Below are 19,883 nucleotides of genomic sequence, written 5' to 3' on the forward strand. Positions count from 1 at the left end.
CTCTCTTTGGGCTGTAGTCCACACCATTGCCCTTCCAGAGATGTAAGCATGGGTCAAATTTTAACGAAGAGCTGAGTGTTCCCTATGCCACAGAAAGGCTCTTGGAGTCCAAGCAATTTCTGTGGATTGGCCTCTGACTTTCTCTTTGCTTTCCATGCCAGTGACCCCCTGCCACTAAAGAAGAAAGTCAGTGAGTAATGAGGATGAAGGGACGCCAGTCTCTCCATCTTCTTCAAACCTGGTGGATGGTTTATAAGTCAGAATGGTGCTTTTGCCAAGTGAATGATGGGCTGTTGTGGTATCTGGGATGAATTTAGTTGGTAGAGGGATGAACATTTCAACCGATCTAAGTGGAGAATTTTTAACGTGTGTTATAATTTTCACTTGTGCATCAAGCCAACGATTCCTTGCCTATTATTGCTTAGGATGAGGCTAAAACAGGGTCAGTTAAAGAGAACTGTTCAATTAATAACAATATAGGTGGTACCTGGATACAGCAAACGTAAAGAAGGGGGTACCCAAATGACGGAAGGCTGGTAAATCTCGATTTGCAACATCGGTGATCTTTTGAACCCCTATTCTGTGTACAAGTGCTTTATAGAGATTATATTAAATTTTATAATGCACTGTGTGGTACGCATTATAATTCCTATGTTCTGGGGCAGATGAGAGATGGCAGAGAATAACCCCCTCCCCAGGGTTGCGGAGCTGGTCGGGTTTCAAACCCACGCCCATCTGATGCCCTAAAGAAAGAGCTCTTTCTGTTGGATCGTGCTGCTTAATCAATCAGGGAAGAAACTAGGGCAGGATGTGGTTGGGTTCTAGGGAAAATCTATGGTCCCAGGCTGCTCTGGTGTGTGGTCCTGTCACCTGGCCTGTAATTTTAGCCCAAATCCTGGCCACAGGCTTTGTGGCTTCATCCCTCAGTCCACGAACATTCCTCCCCTGCCTGGTGGTTCTCTGCACTCTCTGGGTGTGGGTGAATTCTCCTCCTGAAGTGTTTTTGGGGCTGGAAAGGGGTGTCTGTCCCTGCCTGGGGTGAGACCCCTCTTGGAGTTCTGCTGCTGCTTCTCTTTTCTCCGACGAACTGTCACGGACCCTGTGGCTCTGTTGCTCCATCTGTTCTGAGAGGGGTTGGCCCCCATGCCCGGCTGTCTTCCCTCCCTCCCAGCACCCTCTGCCCATCCTTTGCAGGCTCTCCCCTCAGCACCAACCTCATTTTGCTGAGTTTCTGCTTCCTGTTTGTTCCTTGGTCCCGCCTCCTGCTCTCCTGGGCTCTCCCTTTTTAAGCCACTGTCTTAGACATGGAGCTGGAGGTGGGGAGGTGTCCTCTCCCCTTCACTACTCTTTCCCTCGCGTGCATCTGTCACCCCACCTATTCTGCCTCTAGCCAGGTCCGTGGAACCCTGGTGCCAGGCGCCGTGGCCACCGAGGCCCCCTGGGAAGCCCGAAAGGCACAGTGTTCTCAAGCTGGAGGGGAGGCCCTTTGAAACAGATCTTCCAGGCCAGATTCTTCTGTTCTCCTGTGAACTCAGTCCTGGGGGAAGGAATTCTGCTCTTGCGGGGCGGAGGCCAGGAGAGCAGCCTGTTCTCCGAGCCGCTGCTTCCACAGCAAGCCAAGACTCAAGCCAATTGATCCCTCCCTTCCTGCATCTATCTTTTCATCTTTCCCCCCTTTCCTCCTTTTATCTCTTCTTTCCTTAGAACAGTTTGCCGAGAGCCTACTATGTGCCAGACGCTGGCACGGCTACTTCATTCTGACTGACTGTCCAGTCCCATGTTTATGGACCAAGTGTTCATGTGCTAGGCACCCCACCGGGCAATGGGGCACACAGGCAGATCGGACAGTCCCCTGTCTCAAGAGCCTTATTACCTACTTGAGGAGACAGAGGCTTGAAAACAGAGAAGCCTGAGAAAGTATAAGGTCTTTGCGCACATCTGAACTTGCAGGGGCAGCAGACGCTCAGCCTTTGGCTTTTGCAGCCTGTGGGAAGATGGGTGGCTGCCTGGCCTCGGGCTTTGATCAGTCTCCGTCCCCCACTTCACCGTGTTGGCGTGAACTCTGCCACTGCGGAATGCCAGACAGTTTCTGGCCATCCCCACCCCCCAGACATAAAGCCCAGTCTCCAAGCAGATGTCCCCATCCCTCTGTGTCTCAGTGCTATCTGAAGGTTCCCTTTGGCCAGATCCTGCTGCCCTTCCATGTGACTTCATGGGACAGGTAGAGAAGCCTGGAGCTCACCCAAGGATGCACAGAGGTATCGGTGGGAGCAATGGGATAGAGATCCAGGAGCACAGGCAGCCCTGCCCAGAGAGAGGCAGCGTGTGTGGTCCACGGGGGATTGTTTGGTGTTGCAGGATGGCAAAAGTTCTTTAGTCCCACAACTATTACTGAGCTCCTACTACGTCCTGAGTGCCCTGCTGGGTGCTGGAGGCTCTGCACTAAATGCCGGGAAGGAGCAGGGTGTACAGGTCCTGGAGTGTTGGCTGGCTTGATGGCACTGGTGGGGTCCCCTCTCTCTCTGGGCCTCAAGTTCTTTGGCCACGAGGTCTGGACTAGATGAGCTCTCTGGCTGTACTGGTAGATATTTTCCCTCAACCTGGAATAAAGATGCTCTTTTCTAGACTTCCTTAGAAGGAATGTATGGTCAGGTGACACTTCTGGCCAATGACTGAAGCAAAAATGTTATGTGATATCTTTTAGGAAACTCCCTTAAGAACCATGTGACAGGGGCGCCTGGGTGGCTCAGTGGGTTAAAGCCTCTGCCTTCGGCTCGGGTCATGATCCCAGGGTCCTGGGATGGAGCGCCGCATCGGGCTCTCTGCTCAGCAGGGAGCCTGCTTCCCTTCCTTTTTCTCTGTCTGCCTCTCTGCCTACTTGTGATCTCTGTCAAATAAATAAATAAAATCTTAAAAAAAAAGAACCATGTGACAGGTGCCCTCTGCTTGTGTCTCTTTGTGCCATTCTCCACCTTGATGCCTGGAACATGAGGACAGTGGCTGGAGCTCTGGCAGCCATCATAGACTGTGAGGTTGAAGGCCACACCAGAGGGATGGTGGAGCAGGGAGCTGGTAGGCGCTTGCATTGCTAACCTCTTTGTGGCACCTGTACACCAAGCTTGTACTACATGTCTCCAGATTGGTTTACTTAAGAGAGGATAAACTTTTGTTTTATTTAAGCCTCTGTTCATTTTATGTTTCTGTTACTTGTCAAGTCTAATCCTTCCTGATACAAGCTCCAAAATACCCTCCAGGAGTACCATTCTGAGGTTGTGGCATTAGGGGATCTTTAAACACTCACTTCCTATTTTGGGCAGAGTAATGGCCTGCTGAAGGTGCCCACATCTCAATTCCTGTAACCCACGAATATGTTCCACTGCATGGCAAGGGGGAATTAAGGTTGCTGATCAGCTGATCTTAAGAGAGGGAGATTATCTGGATTATCCAGGCAGGCCCGATGTAATCACGAGGGTCCTTAAATGTGGAGGAAGGAGGCAGAAGAGTCAAGAGTCAGAGGGATGCAACATGAGAAGGACTGTGCCTGGCACTTGCCAGCTTTGAAGATGGAGGAAGCCCTTCTGCCCCAATAGAACAAGGGCCATCTCTAGAAACTGGAAAAGGCCAGGAAACAGATTCACCCTTAGAGCCTCCAGAAGGAACACAGCCCCATTGACACCTTGATTTCAGACCAGAGAGACCAATTCCAGACTCCTGAGCTCCTGAACTCTAAGGGTGATAAGTTGGTATTATTTTAAGTTATTAAGCTTGGGGTGATTTGCTATAGCAGTCATAGGAGGTGAATATGCTCCCTTTGTTTCCTACTGGGAAGAAAAAAATCATGACACCCACGTCACAGAGTGCTCTGTGGTCTAAGCAAAGTGACATGCATGTGGTCCTTAGGACACGGCCCAACACACAGGAGACCCTCAAACACCATCAGCTCTCAGGGAAAACCATCCATTCCTGTCACACCTGTGGGCACCACCTTTAACCCTAAATAATCACATTAGCGGAAACATACTGATGGGAGGGGCCAGGGACTGAACTAATGGCTTTACCAAACTCAGGTGTTCTGAACGTACTCAGTGCTTGGGAGGAAGACCACTATCTTCATTCCAGAGGTGAGCAAAAACAGGCCCAGTTGGCTAGTGGCACAGTCAGGCTTTAGATCCGTGTCCTTTGGCCATGCTCCAAAACCTTGTTTCTCAAAGCGTGGCCTGCAGACCTGTAACATCACCCTCACCTGGGAGCTAGAAACAGCATCTCAGCCCCTGCATTGAGCCCCCCTGAATCACCACCAGCTGGTCAGTAAGACTCTCAGGGGCTTAGTGTTTCCATGAGTGTTTGAAAATGCTGCTCTAGAACAGGCACCCTGCTCTCTCCTTGGCCCCACCTGCATGGGGGCATCCTCAGGTAGTGTCATGTCCTTCTTTGGGCCATTCTCTTCAGATCTACTGGGCAAACTCCTATTCATGCTTCAAAGCCCATTGCAGAGGGCATTTCCCAAGAATCCCTTTCCTGACCTCCCCAAATAGATCTGCTGTCTCGTCCCTCCCATACCCACAACTTTATCGGCGTGGGAGCTCCCTGGCAATGCTTCTCATACGGATCTGTCTCTTCTGCAAGGCCTCCATCTCTTTCAGAGCGGGGCCATGTATTTTGTCATCCAACAAACGTTTACTAAGTACCTACTATGTGCCAGACACTGATCTCAGTCCTGGGGCTATGGCAGTAAATAGGACAAAGGACCCTGGTCCCCCAGGGTTTCTGTTCTGGTTGGGAGAGAAATAATATACACTGTACACAAATTCAGGGAGTGGGAAGTATGATGGAGACAACGAAGTAGGGAGGAGAGGCAGGGAAGAGGACGGGCGATGTCGGGAGCAGGGCAGAACCCCTTCCCCAGGTTTCCGAACCCCACGAATCAGCACAGAACCTGGCATACCAAGCATCCAACACGTGTCAGCCGGGATCAGATGTGAGCATCCCCCAGATCCAGCTGCACGGCTTCACGTTCGTATCCTATCCGTCCAGAGCAATGGCTGGGCGCCTCCCGCCCCCCCCAACCCCAAAGACTCCAGAAATTTCCCTCTTCTCTCTGAAGCTTCCTGAGGCAACCACGGAAAGCAGAGAATCCCCCGTGCCCCCGCGCTCCAGCAACACCCCCGCCCTCTCTCCTCAGCCGGGGCGACAGTGTGGGCTGTCTCCCCGGAGCCTGCCATTTAGTTATTGAATAAAGCTCACCACGTGGTCTGCACGACAGGGTGCGCTTCCCCGAACCGGGGTCAAGGTCAGAAAATGTCAACCTCTGAGCGAGAAGCTATGGGGGTGGCATAAAATGGGTGAGAGCCTCTGTTTACAAGCAGCAAGTTACTGTAGAGATGCTTTGTGAAAGGGGGCCAATGAGGCTGGCTTCCCCCTCCCCCTAATCAATCTGGTCAGCAGCCGAGGCCAGGGGACATTGGTTCCCCGTGTGCGTTTGTTTCCAGAGGCACAGCTTCCCTCATTCCGTTGGTGGCTCTGCCCCACCTGGGCCGCTCTTGGTTGACTTACATTTCCAGCACCGGGGGCCATCAGAAGACAAAGACTCCGTCTACAAACTGCCATTGGCATCAGAAGAGCTGGGCGTTCGAGGCGGGCAGCCAGGGAAGACACTTGGGAGCAGAGGGGACTTTGGGGGGAACCGCAGAGCCCCTGCCACACCTGGCGGGACAGCTGCTGCCTGCTGCGCCCCTGCCAATTGTGGCCAGATAGGAAAAGGGGCCCATGCTTACAAAAACCAGATCGTTTTTCTCAAGAGAAGCTGAAAATAGGGATTTTTGTAGGGAAGTTCTTCATTTGTGGAAGATTTGAGGGCTATACCCAACTCACGCGCAGGTCACCGTTTGCAACCCCTGGCTAGGTCAGGAGGTGTGATCCGTAGCAAGCCCCCGATGGATAAGCACGCCCTTGGGATTCAACCAGCACGCACTCTGAGCTAGCCTGTTGCTAAACACTTGACACGGAACATCTTACTAAAAATGTCATAGCCAGCTCAGGAGTGAGATATAACTTTCCCCATTTACCCTTGAGGAAATCAAGTCAGTGAGGTGACATTCCTTGCCCAAGGTCACCTAGCTGGTAAGGGACAGGGCCGAGATTTGAACCCAGGACTACCCTTTGACTATGATGGTGCTGGGGAAAATCTGACATTAATATGTATCCCGATCTCGGGATGCAAAGCTACGTTCTATGCCTTTTTCTTCATTCATTCATTCAACACAACACTCACCGAGCTCCTACTACGTGCCTGGCCCTGGGCGAGGCCTGGGGGGACACAGGTATGGAATTCCTCTATCCAAGATAGAGGCAAGTTTCTCTTCTTTGCCCCATCTCGGACAAGGTCACTCACGGTCACATCTTATTAACAACAGTCCCCAGGTCCTGTGGATCCTCTGGGGTCAGCCCTCTGCCCTGGGTCAGCTGCTTCATCACTTGCCAGACTGCTCAGTCCTCTCCTTCCTGGAACCCCTTCTCTGTCCTCCTCCTCCCATCCCTACTTCCCGAACCATCCTCCCAAGGTACGAGTTTGACAGAGTCATTCCCTTCTTGACAATCTCCTCTCTGGTCTCTTTGTACAGCGTAGCTGTCCCTCCACGATGTGGGCTCTGTCCAGTTTTATCCCTTGGTACTAATACCTTCCCCTCCCACCCCTCTGAGCAATACCAGAAACCTTGTGTGGTCCCTTGGACACTCCATGCTCTCTCACACCTCTTCCTTGGAGCAGGGTCCCCACCCCGAGTGTGCTTGCTTGGGTCCCTACATCCCTCACTAAAGCAAAAGCTCCTGGAGGGCGGGGCTACATCCTCTCACCCTTTTTAAACCGGAGCCTAAGTGGTACTTGGCACGTAGGAACCAAGTGAATTTTGTTGATGAAGTGGCTAAGGGAACTTGTGGTCTAGAAGTGGAGACAGAGCCGGAAACAAGCAATGGGAAGATGGACGATGTGTTAGAGGCATGTGTGGACGCTGTGGAAGGAAAGAGGGATGGGATGTCACCTACGTGGGGGGCAGCTGAGGTGTTGGGGAAGTGGGAATTTAGTCGAATCCTGGAGACAAGTAGAATGTGGTTGGGAACAGGCCCTCTGGGCAGTAGGTTGGGGAGAGGGTGCATATATATATATCCGCAGATTACAGAGAAAGGGATGTTTGTGCATTTTGAGGCATTCTTCTGTTTTCAAAGCAGTAAGGAACAACTAGCAGCCCCTCCTCTTGTCCCCACTCTGCCCTGGGTAAGGAGCCTATCCGACTGAAGTGTCACGGCTTCGAAGACTTCATCATGTGTGGAGTGTACATGACAATTTCTGCTCGGTCTTGCCTTCAACTTCTCCGAGAAACTTATCTATATATCTGGGGGCTAGGGGAACATTGTAAATACACTTAGTGTAACAGAAGTCTGTGCACAAGTTTTGGGGATGGACAGGCTTGGGCTGGAATCCCAGCCCTACCAGCTCTGCTGTGTGACCTTGGCTGAGTTACTTCTCTGAGCCTCTTAAGATGGAGATAATGGGCATCGCTGCACATACCTTCAGAATCGTAAAGGTTAAATAAGAGCTAACCTCTGAAAAGCCTCTAAATAGTGCTTAGCACCAAGGAAGAACTCAGTGAATGATTAGCTGTTACTATTAGAGTTACTGTGAGTTTCGAAGTGATGCCGAGGTTGCCTGATGAATAGATATCGGAGGAAAACTGGGGAGAAGGGTTTCCAACCTTAGGATCAATTCAAGGAGGATGAAGGATCAGAGGTGCGGGGAGGGAAGTGACAGAAAAGAATGCATGATCCTTTGTGCAGAGAAAGCAAGAGAGGGGAGCAATAGGGCAAGATTGGAATAAAGGTCTCAGGGTCAGCAGCAGCCTGTCTCACTAGCAGTCACTAGTGAATTTTGCCCCATAGCCAGGCCAGAGAGAGGCTGGTGCTGGGGGACTTAAATGGCCTGTCGCTGGTGTAGCAAAGCAAGGTGCTGATTCCCCGCCCAATGACACCGCAGCAACCATGCACCTGGGATCGCACACCTAATCCTCAGCATTCTTGTTAGCAGCTGGAAGACTACCCAAGGTCAAGGAAGTTCAGGGAAGAGGGAATAAAGACTGTTGGCTCCTCAGAGCAGACCCAGCACTGCTAAGTCAGTGCCTCTGGGCCAGGTGATAATGAACAAGGATTTAGATCGCAAGAAAAGGTGACTGCTTCCCGGGAAAGAGCTAGCGCTGGGCAGCGTATCAGCTTCCTGAGGCTTTATGCCAAAGCTGTGGCCAGGAGGCACCCCTCACCCCGCCCCAGAGAGCCTCCCAGGGTGCAGGATGCAAGTGGGAACACCTGCCTATTCTCGAGTCTTTCACTGTGTGGTTCCAGTCAAGACTTGTCAAGAGGATGCTGGGACTTTTTGTCGGAGCCTGTCTGTCCCCTCCCTCGATGGGAGCTCCTTGAGGGCAGGAGCTGTTTCTTTAGTCATTCATCCAATGTGGGGCTCCGTGGCACTCTTTCTCTCTCTTTCTCTCTGGGCTAAGGCAGACATGGTGCCCACCTTCATGGAGCATACAGTCTTAGAGAGGGGCACAGATCACAGACAAGTAAATGCTAGGAAGGGAAAAGTCAGTGTTAAAGGTTGAAGAGGGAAAGGAAAGAAGGTAGCAGGACTGGGGGATTCTTTAGAATAGGGTGGTCAAGAAGTCTCCTCAAGAAGGTGACATCTGAGCAGAGATTTCCTGCATCTTTGCAACCATGGCAGGTGGCGGGGGGTGGGGCGTTATACTGGGACGTCAGAAGAGAAGGGAGGACCTCGATGCACCTGTTTTGTGCATCCCTTATAATCTTCTATCTTCCCTCTGTTTACTACAACCAGCTCTGCAGAAGTCACCTGCTCACTGCGACAACCTGCACGTCGTGCCTCACCCCTTCCCAGTAAAGCTCACCAGCTCCGGCCAAGCCCTGATGCCCTCCGAGACAGCCTCCACATTCAATGAGCTCGCTGATGGGCAAAGCCACTGGCTGCCCTTGCTTGTGCCTTACTGGGCCTCCTTTTCTCCCATGCTGAAGCACATACTGCCTTGTGAGCCATTCTATTCCTTTGGGAGCACATCCGCACGGCCTCCCATGCTCACTCCTCCCTGCCTTCTCTCTTCCAGCAGCGCGGGGCCCTCGGCATGGTGGCTTGGGCATCTGTTTCGGCCCTTCCTTCAGTCTGAGGTGCTCTTCCTCTCCCTACCTTGCTCACCCCTATGCATCCTTCAGGACCCGGTCTCCTGCGGCATCCACTACCTCCCTAGTCTCTGTGCTCCCAGAATCCCCTGAGCTCATGTTTCGTGCTGTGCTGTTGTTGTCTTCTGCTCACTGGTGTGTCTCCTGTGCTCGATGAGAAGTCCCTCTTGCCCGAGGGCAGGGACAGAGCCTTTGACTCCGTCTTAGACCCTCGCACAGTACCTGCTAGTTCTCAGGGAACGGCTGTTGGACAGAGATACACTATCACCCTATACCTTGTCAAGAAAGGTGCTGGTGGGACCACATTCTTCTGTCCTCTGCTGCTCCCTGAGTCACGGGACAGGCACCAGCTGTGTGCTGGCGAAATCCCTCGGGCTCTCTCAGCACCCTGCCTGCATTTCCCTCTGCCAGCAAGATAGCTTACCATCTTCCTTTGCTTCTAAGGCACATATTTTAGGTTCCAAGGTTTCTGAACCTCGAGCGTGTTTTACAATCGATGTGTCCATTAAATTCGTTCTCCCCTCCGCCAAAAGCTGTTTTAGTTGATAGTTCACTTTATAACTGATCGTGCCTTGGAACCAAGGGGAGAACGGAAGTGGGAGAAGAAGGTCCTCTCGTACCCAGGAGAGAGGACCAGGATACCGTGAGACCCACGCAGCTCACCGATGATCTCACAGTGGTTGACATGCATTCCTTTGCATCGGGGATGAGCATCTCTCCTCTCTCATTCTTATTTTCAAAAAGTCTGCTGGATATAATTGAGCCTCATTCAAATTCCAGCTCGAATCCTTGATGATCCTAACCGATTGGGAGAGATGCCAGGAGTCTCTCTGAATTTGTGGGAGGGGGAGTGGAGGTGGCAACAGGCTACCTCAAATGTCTGGTATGGACTGAGATGCCTGTTTTTCGGTATCCCTGGTGGGGACTGGCCTGGATGGTTCTCAGGCCGGTGGGGGCCTGCTCCCCACTGCCTTCCCATGTTAGCTCAGGGCTGGCATCTGCAGTCAACCCTTCCACTGAGCTGATTTTGAATTTTGTTTGATTGGAGTTGAGTCGATCTATTCCCTCCCTTCTCTGTACTGTCAGCGGAAGTTGGGAGGCCAGAGAGACCAGCATGATTAGATTGGGATGGAAGTGGGAGGAGCATGACAGGAAGAGCAGGGAGTGGGGCTTGAATCCTCACAACCTGACCCAAAGGGTGGTTACTGTCGTCTCCACTAAACGGATGGCACAAAGGAGGCACAGAGATGGGATTAACTAATCCAGGGTCACACAGCTTATAAGCAAGAAGCCAGAAGTCAAAGAGCAAAACCTTTTAACAAGACTAACACACCTTTGGGACTTAACTACTTCTGCACCCCCATCCCTACACCATCCAGCACTGTCCCCCAACCCTATACCCCGCCCCCCAGCTCTATTCTCCAGCCACCAGCCTTCACTCAGGCCTTGTCTTCCTCTTCCTCACTGATCTCTGCACTCACTGCCCTCTGACCCGGAATGGTCTTTCTTCCTCTCTTTACCCAATTAATTCCTACTCCTTCAAATATTCATTCTCATGTCCCCTCCTCCGGGAAGTCTTCTCTGATTCGATATAATCTTGATATTATGAACTCGCAGTCCCATGCGACCTCCCTTGAGAGCCCTTATCATGGTTGTAATTCACATGTATGTGTGAATGTCTATTCTTTGAATTAGGGACTATCTCTCCCAGTGGGTTGTAAGGACTGAGGGCAGTGACCCCGAAAGGAGCCTCATCCCATCCTGACTTCCACCTGGCATTTTGCAGAACTTCATCCAAGATTTAACAAATAAATGAGCAAAGGAATGGCCTGATCCATACCCGTAAACTGACCGAGAAACTGAAAATGCCTGTATCATTTGAATACAGGTCTTGTGGCCAAAATACTTATATTTGAGGCTAAACGGAACCATCGAATTTTGAACAGGTTAAAAATCTTTTGCATTATTCGTCCGGGATCTTCTCCTCAAACCCCCCCCCCCCCCCCCCCCCCGCTCCCCGACCTGAAAGCGAACACTCAGGGGAAGCTGTCCCCGAGCATCCCTGTGCCAGCCACCGTGAGTGATGTGGAGGCAGGAAAGCGCGGCCAGGATCTATTTAGAGGACGCTCATCCCCCCAGCACTTCCTTCTCAGGCATTTATTTTTTCTCCACTTTCCTTTTTGTTATCTTTCCTTATTCTTATCCTTTGTGTGTTGAACACCACTCTCTCTCTCTTGCTCTCTCTCTTTCTCTTCCCTACCCTAACCACCCCCCTCCAACCTGCCTCCCCTGCCAGCTCTCCTCTGTGTCAAGTTCACCGTTTTCTGGAATGTCAAAAAAAAAAAAGATGCTTTTGCCACCACCAATCACTGTGTATCACTGAAAGAACAGCCCTGTGATGGTGTGACGGGACCGCCATTTCCGAATCCCCACCTGTCCTACGTTTCCTGCCCCAACAAAGGCGGGTTGGTGGCTTGCAAGGTCCTGGTTGCCATGGTTACAGCAACATGCAAAAAATGGATGGCAGTCCCTGCCCTCCTGGAGCGCACAGTCCGGGGGTGGAGACAGACACCAAATATCATGAGGAGACGAGGTACTGTGCTAGAAGGTGGTAAGTACTCTGTAAAGAAGAAGACAGAGTCAGGAGGGCTGTAGGAGGGGTGCAGGTTGGGGTGCTTGATTGCAACCGCAGGCAAGTCCGTCAGAGAAACCACCCCGTGAGAACGCTATTTCGGAGAAGGAAACAGGCTTGGAGAGGAGAAAGAGCCCGCCCGGGATCTCCCAGGCTGCAGTGTTTGGAATGAACCCAGGCCCGTGCGGCTGCGAAATTCTCTCAACCACCCCACACGCCACGAAGCTTCCTCTGAAGACTTCCATGACTTCCAGGGGACCGAAATTTGCTGTTTCCTGAAACATGTTTGCAAACATAAAACCAATGGATAGTTGACATTGAGGATACTTCCGAAAATGAAAGGGCAAAACCCAAAGAGGCGCTTGGTGGGTCTGGCCTGAAGTTCAGTGTCGCATTTCCTCGGCCTCGCAGGAATGAGGGGGGTTATGGCAGAAGGGTCACTCCGCAAGGCGCATGGCAGCTGGAGTGAGTGGCGTTTGGAGAGTCAGGCGTGTCAGAACCCAGATTTCCCGGCAAGCTCAGGCTGGGCCCTCGATGGGGGACACTTAATGGGACACAGAATAAAATCCAGGGCTAACAGTGACTATGAGCACAGGGCCACAGTAGGCCAGGGTATGTGCGTAGAGCCCTCTGAAGGCGCGCAGGGTGGAAGCGAGGGGCTTGGATTCAAGTTCTGAATGGCTCTGCCCATGTGGCCGTGGTACGTGATGTCACTTCTGTGTGCCTAGTTCTGCTCAGCTGTAAAGGGCGGCTGTGGGTGGAGGGTGGCGGCGGGAAGGGCATTGTGAGTGGGCAAGGACTCCCAGAGTGTGTTCCACAGTAAAGGGTTCAAGTTTGCCTTCCCAGGTGAGGATGCTTAGGAATGTGGGGCTTGGCTCTTTGGAAAACCGATGGTCAGAACCTAAGACCTTAGGGACTATTCTCAGGGTCCTGGGTGCTGGGTGGGGGAGGTTTGCTAGAGAATAGAAGGTTCTGGAGTACCGAAATGGGGATGGTCCATAATGGCTGCTCTCTACCCAAAGTGTCTATTCTGGTGACTATTACAATCCAACTGGACTTTGGTGTACTTTCAAAGCAGAAAAGGGGAGAAAATCGATCGGTTATTTTTTTCCTTGCTTGCAGAGAGTCTGCTGATAATTTTCCACTAGCCAATTAGGAGCTGCACAACCCTAATGACGGACTCCTTCTGAACTGAATTAATGAATCTTGTGACTCGTTATTATTCTTTTAAAAAAGAAGCACCAGGAGGAACAAACCAACCATCCTGACTTCCTCACCCCCTTGTCCCTCTCTTGATCACTCTCTTGTCACATGTCCTTATGATGTTTGAATTTACCTAAATAATTTGAAGAATTTCAAAATCCATCCCTTGATAAATATTTTTATGCACCTATGGTGTGCAAAGTGCCTACAAAGAATCAGATTATCTTGGGGATTCTCGAGTGATATTTGCATCAAGCGATGGCCCATTAGGAAATTCCATACTCAGAGCATCCACACTTAAAAGGCAAGATTATCTGGGAAGCTGTTGTCATCCCTAAAATAAAAGATGGATGTTTTCCTTCTGGAGAACCAGAGAGCCAGGGCCGGACCCAGCGTGGAGCACTTGCCACCCTGCAGGCCAAGCAAAGGGTATGCAACTCTCAGCTTGGCAAAGACAGTTCAAGAAGATGGAGACACTTCTTGCTCAAAGGGAGTGGGGAGGTAGCAACGGTGAGCAAGCAGCACCCGGAAGCCAAGACGGGAGAAACCGTGGATGAAAGAGGAGCTCGGAAATCCAACAGAGAGAATGAAACAGTGGAGACAGAGAGGAAGATTTCTGCGCTGCCGCACGGCAATGCAAGGAGCGAGAGAGGGAGGGTGGTTTCTGCTATAGACCACGTTGTACTGCCGTTGGCTCCTCCTCTGCAGGGCTGGAAATCCTCTAGGGGAGACGTGGAGCCAGGGCAGAGGGGAGGGAGGCGAAGGAGAGAACAAACACAGAGTGAATTTCTTGCTGTCCCTGGAGACGATGATTCCTTTAGGTGACAACAGAGGTTAATATCCTGAGCAGCAAGCCACAGCACGGCCCAGAGATGCCTCGCTCAGAAATGATGTTTTCGGGTCCTGTTGTGGATCTTATTGAACGGTTCCCTGAAAGGGCCAACTCATCTCTCCATTCGGAGGCACTAGCACAGCTTTCCTGAAAAGTTCAAGGACTTCTCCTATCGGGCTCCACCTACCTGTATCTTCTCGCAGCCTGTCCCACACCTTCAGTCCCACTAAGGACTCGCAGTCTGCTAGAGAGCTCAAGTTCACACACAGAGACGCTGCTGTTCACTATGCAGAGGAAAACATAATAAAGGTTGTCACTTCTTGGTTCCTCTCCTCTCCTGCTGGGTGTCAACCGCGAACAGGTGGTCCCGACCCTCCTCATTCGTCAGCAGACTGATTCACTTCAGAAGGAGCAACAGAGGCAGGGAACTATTTCCTGATTATTATTTTCATCAATAAGTGAATGGAAGAAAACGCATCTCAGGCGACAAAAAGCCCGAGTGAAAGCCAGAAAGCAGAAGAGATCAGAAGCCGACAGGGTTGTTTTTCATCTGGAGTTATCAGCAGCATCTTGGGGGCGATTTGAGGTCTGTTCACAACTTTTTTGGGGGGTGCGGGCAGGAAACACAATGGAGAGGTGACTGGGGAGTCTTTTTTGAAAGTCCAAGTTCTCACACAAAAAAACATAGATTGGGGGACGGGTGAAATGCTGACAACATGATCTCCGTAAAGGCTGACCCTATTTTGAATGCTCCGGAAAGGAAGGAGAACGGTTCCCCATGAGAACCGTCTATGCCAATCTTCAGAAGTAAATGCTCTGAACAGTCTTCGGAAATCAGTGCAGTCTGTGAAAATAAGTGGCTTAAAATCTTTAAACCACTTCCTAAGGGTCCAAAGCCCAACTTCCATAGGTGGTCCCAACCCACAGAGCCCCACAGGGACAGATGCTTTGGAAATGGAAGGCCACGTTGAATGGGGGTCTCCAAGCACCCACCCTTCCTGCCTGGGCCTTGGCTACAAGTGGAAAGGGAATAGAGTCCTGAAGGGAGCTTGGTCCAGTCCTGCCCTCACTGCCTGGAAGCCCCAGACCTGGGAGAGGGGCCAAACCCACAGTTCCCGCTGAGCATCACACAACCCTTGGGAAAGTGTTGTAATGCTAACCCTTTTACCGATAGTTCAGGGTGGGGAGAGGTAGGGGTGGAAGGTGACAGGAGGTGCAGCATGGAGAGAAAGTTAAAGGGGATGGGCAGCAAATTTGGGGACGTAGGCACCAAACAGATGGAATTTAAAAGAAAATACTTCAGCTTTTTAATACACAAGTGATCCAAAGCCACCTCTAGTCCTCTTGCCTTCTGGGAATTATAAACTGTTTCAGAGAACACAGTCTGAAGAATTTGCAAGTAAAACCCTGATAACAAAGTATATTTATGCTAACTTACCAATTTCTGAGTATATTTCTCCTAAAATAATGTCCCGTCTTTCCTCTAATTTCTTGGCTCCATCCATCTAACTAAAATCCAAGGAAGGCAAATTGCTACTACGATCATTTCCCTAAAGCAACTCTCATTCACTTTGCTTTTCTTCTCTTTGGGAAGAGAAGTCTGCCATAAATGTTTAATTAAATGGAAGCCTTTCCACTGCTAATGACAAGCTGCTTGAAAGGCTTTTCATTTTTTAAGGACGGGTGTGTTTAAAACAGTCCCTATTAATTTCCTGATATTGATTCTCTGGCTGGGGAAGAGCACAGAGCACTCAGCATACAGCTCCTCTGCAGACTATGTTCAAGGCAGCGGTCTGGATTGAGAAAGGGCACAAAATGCAGTATGCGTCAAATAGACCATCGCTCAATGAAGTCACTTAGCTATTCAAAACATGTTCGGCCATCACTCAACCGTTTGCACCAAGAATGTGGGGAGGGGGGCACGAAACGGTGCTCTTTCCCAGACATAACCATTTCCCAAAGAGCGGCTTTTGCACAGTTTGGGTTAGACCCTGGGGCCACATCAGTTTCTCCCTCTCCAATCCGTTTCCCTCTCTTCTCCCCCATCTCCTGGCTTCCAGTGCCTGCATCGCTATCCCATGTTGAGCTTAACAAACAATCCTGCAGTCCCCGCTTCCCAGCGCTGCCTCAAACAGCCTCCGGCACTGGTTCATGTCAGAAGCAAAGCACATAAGCCTTTCTCTCCACACAAACATGTAGCTCTCTGTTCACATCCTTCTATGGGTAGCTGTAGCTTGTACATACAGATAGGTATATATATATACATAGCCGTTTGAATGCAGTCCCTCATATTCAAGTCTGTTGCTAAATGCAGGTTGTATGACCTGCAGGAGTTTTTTCTTTCTTTCTTTCTTTCTTTCTTTCTTTCTTTCTTTCTTTCTTTCTTTCTTTCTTTCTTTCTTTTCTGTGCTTGTTAATGTATCTCAGAAACACATGCCTTCATCTGTACCCTGAGCTCCCAGGCTTTACACCGCGGGGACCCCTTGGCCCACAGCACATGCACAGACACACACGTCTCAGTGACCCTGCAAAATCAAGGCAAACAGCTGATACCCCAGGTCCACTGCCCCCCCTTCCCCCTCTCAGGCTCCCCAAGCCCTCGCCTCGCTCCTGGCCTCCCTGCACAAATGTCTGATGCTCAAGCTGGCTGCAATGCTGCTGTCCCTTCTGGATAACAGACATGTCACTCTGCGTGCAAGTGAATTGGTTCTCAGACGAACCCTCAAGTGAATTGCTGTTTATTAGAACTTGGGCTTGTTTCCTGCGAGAGACGTATGTATTTTTAGACTTTGTAAACGTTAAAACACACACATACACACACGCAGTCAGTCGCCCCGAAAGATATGTGTGGCTCATAGACATTACGAAATGCTCTTGAACTCAGCTTGAGATCCTGGAATAATTAGGATTTACCAAATAAGGATTCTTAGAAACAACAGATTCTTTTTTTTTTTTTAAAGGAGATTTGCAGATGATGATGTGTCTGGGACTTTTGGGGAGTAAGGGGTGGAGGAGGGGGAAAGGAAGAGCATTTTCCAATTCTTCATTACGAAAAGAGGAGCAGTGTTGAGAGAAGCAATTATTTTCCCCCCTTGTAAATGGCAATGCTACACCAAATGGCAAATCCTAATGATTCCAAAGCAGGCAGAGCTCATTCGACTTTTAAAGACAATCTCTGATTGTTTTCATCATATCACAGATGATTCCAATGAAGAGGTTGAAGGGAAGGGGGTGGTGGAGGTTTGAGAGTTGAGTATGGTTTTTGCTTATTGATTTTCTTTCCTCTGAAACTAACCCAGCCAACCTTGATCTGTGGTGGAAGGAGTGAAGTAAGAAAATGGTGGAATGTAAAGGGGACTTATTTGGAGGAGGGTGGGGAGGGGGAGTGAGAAGGGGAGGGGTGAGGTGGAGAGGGGGAGGAGATGGGAAATCAAATACCTTCTAGGCAGCAGGTTCTCCATAATCCAGAATGGGTCATAACTTCCTCGTTCTTTTTGCTGGTTTCATTCTCACTGACACTTTTGGTCTTGCAAACCCCTCTGGAGTAGAGCCAATAGTCTGTTCCCACAGCTATGGTCATCAGACTGAAGGCAGCGAAAGCACCAACGGTGGTTAAAAGCATTTGAACACCTCGATCAAACAGCCCCATAATTCTTCATTATATAAACACCCAACCGACTTCTGGTTCTCGGGAGAGTGGTGTGAGGGTACAAGTACTAAAGCAAAAAAAATAAATAAATAAAAATAATTCCACTACTAATATAATGGATATATGTGTGAATAGAGACTATGGAGAGATATAAAAACAGGGAGGTAAGAAAGCTCACGGAAAAGAGTGTAAATTATAAAGATCACACGGGAAGAGAGGCTTGCCTTTTGAGATCAGAAACTGTTCCAGTTGCAGTATTTTTTTTTTAAAAAAGAAAAAAATAAAAAGACACCCCCCACCCCCCCAAGTGAGATGCCTTAATCTCTTTTCCTAAAATTCTGGTCTCCAGTTTCCATATGTGATAGCTAATTTGGAGATGGCTTCCACAGTGAACCAGGGAACAGCCGCATTCTCAACACAATCTCTCATGGTCGGGACCTAGACAGTTAGAGATTGTAAAAGCCGGGAGGCAACCTTCGGTCTTCGTGCTCGGCTCTGCGGCCTGCGCCATGAAAATCCTTTGCTTCGCCAGTTCTCTTCCTTGGAGGGGTCTCGGGCGCTTTCGTTTCAGACCAGACTTCCCAGTATTCTGTAAGCCCTTGATCTCAGCTGAACAGGTGCGGGGGTCTCGCCTTCCATGGTTTTGCCCCGGCAGCGGCAGCGGCGGCGGCGGCGGCGGCGGCGGCAGCAGGGCGGGCAGGCACGGCGGCGGCAGCGGCGGCGGCGGCAGGACGAGCAGCGGCGGCGGTTATTGTTGTTGGTGGCGGGGGTAGTGTTGGCGAAGTGGGGGAGGGAAGGGGTTTCTCCCGGAGAATCGAGGCGGGTTTCCCTCCCCCTATCTGCAAAGCTCCTGGAAGCAAGGGAGCCGGCGTCTTGCTGCAGGATGGGCCGCCCGCCTGCCCCCCCACTCGCAGCCGGCTCGGCCCCCGGCGGAGGCGCTCCCACCTACTGCATTACCGGGTGGTGCTGAACTGGACAGCTCCCTGCGCCGCCTGCTCCGCGCGCTCCCCGGCTCGCTGGGCGGCCCGCCAGGAGGGGGGCGCGGGGCTGGAGTCCTCCCTCCCTTCGGGGGTGGCAAGGCCAGGGCAGAGAGGGGGGCTGCCTTTCCTCTTTTTACCCTTCTCCCCAGTCCTAAAATGAGCGCTCTCCTGGGCTCCCGGAGCTCAGAGGAAGGCGTAGCTAGAGATAGCTCTCTCTCTCTCTCTCTCTCTCTCTCACTCTCTCTCCCCTGCCCTCCCCCCTTGGTGTTTCTTCCAGCTCAGCCTCCTTCTCATTCCATCTCTACGTGCCCAGAGCTTCAAATGCAACCCTCCCATCACAGTCAGATGGGCACAAAACTTCAACCCGTCGTTTCTCTGCCTGGAAGCGGTGAAAATATAGCCTGGATGGGTAACTACAAACACCGTCTATATGTGTTTTCACTTTGCTGCTTCGGGGGATTTGTTTCGTTTTATTTTATTGGCATGTTGGCCACGTCTCCTTTTGGTGGTTCCTCTCTCCTCTCTTTGTCTCTTCCGGCTCACAGGGGGTGTATAGTGCCTTGTGTGTGTCTCTCTAGTTCTCGGTGAAATTCTGAATCTGCTCCTACTAGCAGACATTTTGGAAAGATTATTCATGGAAAAAGAGGTGCGAAAGGGTGACTGGTGGCTGGGGTTTGGGCAATGATTTCCATTGCAGGGATGAACATGTTTGCAGGGGAAGTGGGAGAGATGTGAATCCCTCTAACTTTCCACGTCATTCATAAACTGGATTGGAGGAGATATAAATCTCCCTGCTGTGAACCCCGAGACACATCACAACCCTCCCCTCTTCCTCAGCAGAATGCTATCCTGGGTTAATTACAGCGCTACTTCTTTCTGCATGTGCAACTTTTCCTTAATGTGACTCCTGGAGAAAGAAGCCCGTCAGATTCGTACTGCTATTGATTACAATTTTCTCTGATCAGTTTCGTAGTTAAGTGAGTGGGAGAACATGAGGCATGATAGGTGCAGTTTTTCATTTTTGGGGGGAGGAGCCTACAGAGAGGTGTAAGTCTGGCGGGTTCTTTGGGGGTTACAGATGTTTTAATCACAAAACTCAGTTATTCCATATTTTCTTCTCTTTCCCTCCATTTTTGTCTCAAGATCACAATTTCTCAGTGATTTGGTGATTATCAAAGAGTATGTGATAGGTGATCGAATTAAAAACAGACTTTTTTTTGGTGTTGTCTATCTTCCTTCCCTTAGGAAGTTGGTCTGCAGGTATAACTGGTGTAGAAACCCGACCTGTTTCTCCATCCTGCAGAAAACTTCTTTTCTCATGCTCCGTTTCTTCCTCAGAAGGGCAGGCCTCTT

General features: G+C 50.5%; 1 protein-coding gene across 1 annotated transcript in view; it reads right to left on the bottom strand.

Annotated features, from left to right (window-relative positions):
• Window positions 1–18,246, bottom strand: part of CACNG2 (calcium voltage-gated channel auxiliary subunit gamma 2) — a 110,609-nt gene extending 92,363 nt beyond the window's left edge. Inside the window, exon 1 of the mRNA XM_047742667.1 lies at window positions 17,340–18,246. Within this exon, the coding sequence (XP_047598623.1) occupies window positions 17,340–17,550 (211 nt within the window). The 5' untranslated portion in view covers window positions 17,551–18,246. The remainder of the gene's footprint in view (window positions 1–17,339) is intronic.
• Window positions 18,247–19,883: the final 1,637 nt, after the last annotated feature.

The sequence above is a fragment of the Lutra lutra genome, chromosome 8, assembly GCF_902655055.1.
Source record: "Lutra lutra chromosome 8, mLutLut1.2, whole genome shotgun sequence".
Taxonomy (NCBI): domain Eukaryota; kingdom Metazoa; phylum Chordata; class Mammalia; order Carnivora; family Mustelidae; genus Lutra; species Lutra lutra.